Raw genomic sequence first — 7,083 nt, 5'->3', positions numbered from 1 at the left:
TATATTGACATATTTAAATAATTAAATTCGTTGATAAGTTGTACCAAAAACAAAAAGGATAATGAAAATCGAGGTGTATGTTGTTCTTCCAATTTGGGCCTTTGGCCCGTTTTTCTAACACCACACACCCAACGTGAGCTCTGAAGCTGGTACCCTTGGATGGAGTTTTGTAGCCCAAATAAAAAATTAAGGAATTTGCTATTCACATTCTAAATTTACTAAATACAGCACCCTTTTAACACCATTCTTCCCCAAATCAAACCTTCCATGAGCAATCAAATCAAGGTTTCCCCAAATCAAACCTTCCATGAGCAATCAAATCAGCTTTGCTCACAACTGAATTCAACTGCCAAAATATTGTTTGGTTCTAGATTACATTGTTTCCAAACTGAAGAAGTTGGAAGTCGTATAAGTTGAATCAACCTACTATTACCCTTTGTCTTGGTTCGAATTATTTAAGCTGTGGCTTGTCAAATCTGGTTTTACAGTTTACAATTGATAATCTCTAGTTTTCAAAAAACCACACACAATCTCAATCATGAAAAATGTTTTGTTCTATACCCACCACTGAATAAATATGAAGAGTTAGTTTCATAGGTACATATGATAAGGACCAAAAATGAGTTATTTCCAAATTACAGAAACAAAAGTTTAACCACTTTTAAATTTGAGGGATCAAAGGTAAACTTAACCCAAATTTCAGTGATGAAAGTGATATTTAAGCCAAAAGAAAACGTCAAAACAACATACACTTAATATTTCATCGTCAAATTTGCAGGGTAAGTTGTTTCAGCGAACCAGAAGGAGGGGCTCCTCAACTTTAAAAAGTGAAGTTAGAATTGAATGAATGAAAAAGGGTCCGTGGCAATGGAGACAGAGCCAAAAGGGCTAGAAGCTTCCCTAGAACATTTGATTGACCTTCACCACCACAAATCTCTTGTCCTTGCCCACCACACAGGTCTCTTTTCCCCCTTCTCCAACTTTTTTTTTTTTTTTATCAATGTTAATTGTTAGTTTGTTAGTTTTTGTTAGCAGATCAAAGCTGCAACCTTTCCTTTCTTCCCTTCTCCACCTTCCTTCAAAATCAAATTTTGTTTTGTTAACACCAACTTTCTTCATTTGGGTATTATGCAGACAAAGCCAAGAAGGACGCAATAAGGAAAGCCGAGCACGTTTCTGATTTGTTGGTTGAAGCGGTGAATGGTGGGGTCCAAGATTCCTTCATCAACCAGAAGCGAATTGAGCTCGAAATTCGAACTCTGGCTACCACCATCACGAGGTTCATGAAGCAAACTGATCAATGGCTCGCTGCCACTCATGCCCTCAACACTGCTCTCAAGGTGTACTGCTATTCACTTTTATCATTCATCGTTTTTTTATTTCGATCAATATGCTGCATTTACAATATTCTGAGATGCATACTTTATAATTTTTCTTACTTCATTGTTTTTTTTATTGTAATGTATTTTTTATTGTTGTGTTGTGCATTGGGCATGAGTCTGGGTAATTTGTATGGATTAGAAGGGACATGTAAGAAAGCAACAACCTTGGTTACGATTGTTGGTGTGTCACTATTGTGGTGTTAAGGATGGTTCTGTTCTGTTTAAAACTAGGATGGCAAATGGGCATAACTCCATACACTGATGAACCCTTAACCTGGGGTGGTGTGTTTGGTGGCACATGCTGTCTACCCTGCTTGAGGGTAATAGAACAGAGAATTGAGAGGAAACTCATATTTGATTCTGGTAGAAATGATTTTCATAATTCAATTCTGTTACATTATTGGTATTTATACATAGTGTGAGAGTAACTAACTTTGCCACATGGGCTACAGCTGTGATAATAATGCCATGACTAACACTAACAATAACAAGGCTAACACATACTCTATTAGAGTGCATACTGCATACACTAGGGTAGGGCTATCTAAGTGAGCTGTTTCCCCTGTTCATTATGGCTGAAGTCAGTTTGCAAGACAGAGAATTTTATTTGTAAATGGTTGCTGTGGTCGTCGTGGTTGTTGTTGTCTGATCGCAAATCATGGTACGAGTTAAAGGGTGTGATTGACATTGCTTCTCTTGAATTCATTGAGCAAGGTTATAAATTACAAGTGTGGTTGTAATTTTGTCACAATTCTTGATATTGTGAAAAATTGCATACAACTATGGCTAATGGGCCACAAGTGTGATTGTGAAGACTTCAAAAAGCTTGGAATTTTGGCTGAAATTGTGGTTACGGACTGTTATTTTAAACCTTGTTGTTGGGTTTGTAATTTGGCTGATAATTAAATTTTAGTAAACCTAGACTGTGATGTTTCTTGCCTGATGTTCATTGTGCTTTAGATTGATGGCACTGTCCTTTAGTTCCTCTTTTGGCTTATGAAAAGCTTTAGAGGTTTGGTTCTATGGTTGGGGATACCCCTGTAATTAAAATTGTTGTAATTTTAAGGTTAATGCTGGAGTTTAATTCTGGAAATAGGCATCCATCAGGTTGTAGAGTAACCATTGAATAAACTGTTTAGTACTTAGAGCCCTTTATTTTAAGAGAATCATTGTGCACAATCATATGGCCAATTATAAAGATGGAATTAGGGAAGAGGATTAATATCTACTTTATTATTAAATTTGGCATATATTATGATAATGTATACTATATATTGTATATTCTCTTTGGAGTGCAATGGTAATTGTTAGAGACAAGCCATCTATCTGTAGGGTGATATGTACTTAACTTTTTATTAAATTCTTTGCTTTTATAAAATGTGGTTAACTTATTATAAACTTTTATCTGAACTCCTAGGAAATTGGAGACTTTGAGAACTGGATGAAGATCATGGAATATGATTGTAAAAGTATCACCACAGCTATACAGAATATTCACCAAGAGTGATATTACAGCAAGTTTTCATGCACGTCTCAATGTAATTCTAAATTTCTAATCCCTTTTTCTTTCATTCTTCTATTCTAGGCATAATATCGAATATCATGTATCAGTCATCTGACTTTATTTTCAGTGAAGTAACTGGTTTAAAGAAGCAACAATTGATTATTACCCTTTTTCTGAATAAGTTATGTTTCGTACTTTTGTTATTATCTAGCTAGCTTCAGGAATGTTTAATTTAAAAGTTTTTTTTTCTCTAAACACTATAAAATTTTCAAAAGTAGAAAGTATTAAAAGAAAAAACAAAACAAACAAGATGCTCTGTCTTTGTGCTCTTATCTTAAGAGTCTGATGTATTTGAATATTGTATACAGCACAAATGTATTTTTTAAGCAGCAAGTATCTTCCTATGCCATTTTTATGGAATGGGCTTATTTTCCTAGCTTTTTTGTAGTATTTTCCTTTTTCTTTTCCGAAGTTTTATTCATGGATTTTCTAAGGATGTGTCTAAGTCATACTTGCGAAGAATTTGAGTCCCCCCCTTCCCCGTGGTTCTGTTTTCTTTGCAGCATTTAGGCCAAGGTTGTCAAACTTGAGGTCTATTATATTGGTGGATTGTCTGTAGATGCAAATTAATTTCTAAAAATCCTAATGGTGGGAAATATTACTCAAGCTACTGAATTCTGTACATAATGTATTACATAACATGGTTATACTACAACTATATCATATACAATGCATTTGATGAACTAAACTTGAAAACAAAAATCCAAGTCCCCAACATTTTAGAACATACAAATATGAAGACAATCAATGAAACAGAATCACCATGCAAATAATTTAACCAGAGACAAAATGATTTGCATATAACACTTATAACATAACAGATTTGCAGAAAATGATTTGAATTTGTGGTTGAGTGCCTGGGTTCAAGAGTCACTATCTAGAATTCTAGATTGCTAGCATTGCTGGGTTTACAGAAAAATTGGTTGTATGTTGAATTGCTGGATACAAATGTGCTGCTTTGTTGAGTCATGAACTTGCTGGGTCAAGAACTTGCTGCAGCTATGAGCAGAAACAGTGTGGGTGTTTCATCTGCATTTTGTGTTTTCAGTTGTAGAACAGTACTTTGAAGGGGACAACCAAAGCATGGTTGTTTTGGACAATTAGGTATAAGATATGTATTAAAAGAACAGGCTAATTAACTCAGATGTGGCTCAAAATTCTGTGTGTGAAAGAGCTTAACCGCATTTACTCAATTCTACTGAGAAATGAATTTGTGAGTCAACTCTATATTTTTTTTACCTAGAATCATAAACTTGCTGATTTTATGGCAATGTGTATTAGACAGTGATTGTTATGTAGGAGAAAGAATGAGAGAGCCAAGTATGATTTTCAAGAAAAAGGAGTTAAAACTCTCCTCCACCCAAGGTCAATTTCATGCTTAGAGTGATATCTATGTGATTTATGCGGAACGATGAGTGGCATCAGAAGTTGATGTACTTATTTTTCTTAATTCGAATTCAGTATCTCTCACTTAAGAAGGATTACATCTCATCTGTGATTATGATATGATAAAGTAAATATCTCTAAGTGATAAACATTATTTTAACGATGACAACTTCCCTATATAGTCTCATTCAAAAACCTCTGGTAAATTGTTGAGTTATAAAATAAAAAAAATAAAAGAATTTTCTGGTAAATGGTGTTGGTTAAATCAACCCAAATCTCCCTGGCATGAGGTTGGAGTCACGTTATTAAACTTGATGAGCCACGACAAAATAACCATTAAATGAGAACTAGATGGTGGTTATGTATCAACATTATTTAGCAAGAAGACCATGTATATAATGTTATCTGATATATGTTTTTGCTGATCATGTGCAAGAGTTTGACTTGTCTACTTTCTTATAATTTTCTCATTGTTTTGGAGTCTAGTAAGATGAAATATGGTCCCACCTTGTTTAGGTTTGAGAACATGTACCTTGTTTACCATTTTAAGAAGAGGAATGGTTTAGTCAACATGTGGCTTAATATGCTTTTTTTTAAAAAAAATTAATGAGGAAATCAGTATTCTCAGGAAAAGGTGGGAGTGATATATTGGAACCATAGTGTTAGAAGGCAGAAACTGAGACTTGGTTTGAAATTTTGCTTAGGAAGAAACAAGTAAAACACACACACACAAAAAATGAAGCTTCACTGGCCCAAGGATGGGAATGCTAATTCAAAGTTATTTCTTAGAATGTCTTTCGGGAGATGGAGGAAGAGCTTAATAAAAATATTGGGGCTGGAGAATATTGGTGTCCATGGGGATATTGAGATCATTGCTCTTGATATGGCAGGTTGGCTGGAAAGGCCTTTTCAGGAGGAAGAAATTTATATGCTGCTTTTATCATGTATAATAAGTTGGCCTACACTAATTTGATACTAGGGTCTTCAATTGATATGGTTCTCAAAGAATAACCATGGGCTTATACATTCATTTCAATTAATAAGGTTGTCAAAGAATAACTATGATTAGTGATTTTCAATTAATTCCGTAAGTGGTAATATTAATGAGTTTACTCACAGAGGTGGCCAATTCACTTGGTGTCATATCTATAGAGAAGCAAACCAAGTTGCTGATGTGCTGGCCAAATTTGGGTTTTTCATTGAGGGACATGGCAGAATTTTTTATTGGTTACTTCATTTTTGTCTAGCTTTGTTTCGGCTGAAGTCGTTGGTATTTGCTTTTCGCGTGATTATTACTAAAGTTGATTCTCTTGTGGTGTTTTAACCCCAAGTTTGCCAAAAAAAAAAGTGATCAAGTTAAATAAGATTTTTTTTTTGAAAAATTGAGGTGTATAAATTAGTTTTAACTTATGTAAGAACTTTTTTTTTTTATTATTTTACATCCTTGATTTGAAGTTTTCCCCCACATATACAGATAAGATCAAATGACACCAAGGGTTTGAATTGTTTAAAATTTTGTAGACTTAACTTATTTTATAAGAATTTTAAATTTAATGATTAGATTAAAAAAAATACTTTTATAAAAAAGTTATTAAAAGTATTGTTCTGCTAAATTTGACAATTAACTTTTGTTAAAAAGTTCCTGTGTCCCAGCCTACCCTGTATCTAATTCCAGTAGCTGATTTTGTCTTAGTATTATTTGGCAGCTTCTCTTTCGTCTGTGCTTGCCTCTTGCCGGTAGGAAAGAATAATATACTTTTTCTCTCTTTTCTCTATGCAACCCTCGATCTTATAATTTATATATCATATAGATAATGATGGACATGCTAACCTTTATTTAATAGTATTATTACTATTTTAAAAAAAATTGGTTGCCTTGATTTTATTTATTTAAAAAGATTTTGTTTTGGTTTTGATAGAACTCAATGATATTGTCTGCTGAATAATATAACGGACTCCATTGACTGGAATAAAGCTCCTAGTCGTTGTTGTTGTAATTTATCAACTTTCAGTCTTTTCAGACTGAAGAAATCAAATGCTTGTTCAACAACTTTTGGGAATATTCGCTGTTCCGTTCATAATTTGTGAAGAAAAATATATAATATATGGTATACGGTAAATCGACGCGTTGGGTTTATGTAGTAATGCTAATCTAATACTATATATGTTTTACTTGTCACCTAAATTGATGCTTCAAATCGCAGCAAAACTTATCTATAAGAGCGAAGATGATTGAATCCTGTGATGACGGGATTTAATTATGGGGGTAGTTATGTTTTTAAGGGAGTTTCTCCCTGGTCACATGAACTATTTGTATCCTTTGCACTTATGTTGTTTTTAATATAATCTTCTTGTGAATCAAAAAAAAAAAATAGTACAAAATCATTAAATCATTTATTGAACTACATGAATCAAATAATATCAATATAAATAATATATTATAATGTAAATATAACATTTGTTATTCTTATGTCAACTAATAAGTTTTGGCTTAGTGGTAAGCTTCGGTTTAAGTCACAACAACCCACTGTTTAACAGTTGATTCTAAAACCTAATTTGCTAGTCAAGCCAACCCAAGTTATACCAAGTGGATAGCATCTTCGATCCAATTAGAGGCTCAGACTAATTGTACTTTCGATTCACAGTCAAAATAGTCAATCTAAGCCCGTGCTAATTTTTAAAATATTATTTAAGAAACACAAAACAAGAGTTTTAATTTATTGGCCTCACGTGAGGCCAACCGTGGTTCAT

General features: G+C 33.5%; 1 protein-coding gene across 3 annotated transcripts; it reads left to right on the top strand.

Annotated features, from left to right (window-relative positions):
- The first annotated feature begins 349 nt into the window (after nucleotides 1-349).
- LOC100305965 (biogenesis of lysosome-related organelles complex 1 subunit 1-like) lies at nucleotides 350-3,092 on the top strand. Of its 3 annotated transcripts, none has more exons than XM_041005603.1 (4): nucleotides 350-444; nucleotides 779-958; nucleotides 1,135-1,340; nucleotides 2,800-3,064. In XM_041005603.1, exons 2-4 carry the CDS (start codon nucleotides 844-846, stop codon nucleotides 2,887-2,889), a joined length of 411 nt encoding a protein of 136 aa, XP_040861537.1. In that variant the 5' UTR covers nucleotides 350-444; nucleotides 779-843; the 3' UTR covers nucleotides 2,890-3,064. The 3 variants fall into 3 exon arrangements, with proteins under 3 accessions (XP_040861537.1, NP_001350730.1, NP_001235606.2); NM_001363801.1 differs by lacking the exon at nucleotides 350-444 and adding an exon at nucleotides 604-681 and having other exon boundaries at nucleotides 2,800-3,092; NM_001248677.2 differs by lacking the exon at nucleotides 350-444 and having other exon boundaries at nucleotides 747-958; nucleotides 2,800-3,092.
- Nucleotides 3,093-7,083: the final 3,991 nt, after the last annotated feature.

This window comes from Glycine max, chromosome 2 (genome assembly GCF_000004515.6).
Source record: "Glycine max cultivar Williams 82 chromosome 2, Glycine_max_v4.0, whole genome shotgun sequence".
Lineage (NCBI taxonomy): Eukaryota > Viridiplantae > Streptophyta > Magnoliopsida > Fabales > Fabaceae > Glycine > Glycine max.
This window is presented reverse-complemented; position numbering and strand designations above follow the sequence as displayed.

What these genes read in the sequence shown, in the direction of transcription:
- LOC100305965 (NM_001363801.1), top strand. Translation starts at nt 844, where the DNA reads ATGAATGAAAAAGGGTCCGTGGCAATGGAGACAGAGCCAAAAGGGCTA. An exon ending in TGTCCTTGCCCACCACACAG is followed by an intron (nt 959 to 1,134) that starts GTCTCTTTTCCC and finishes GGTATTATGCAG; the next exon opens with ACAAAGCCAAGAAGGACGCA. An exon ending in CCCTCAACACTGCTCTCAAG is followed by an intron (nt 1,341 to 2,799) that starts GTGTACTGCTAT and finishes CTGAACTCCTAG; the next exon opens with GAAATTGGAGACTTTGAGAA.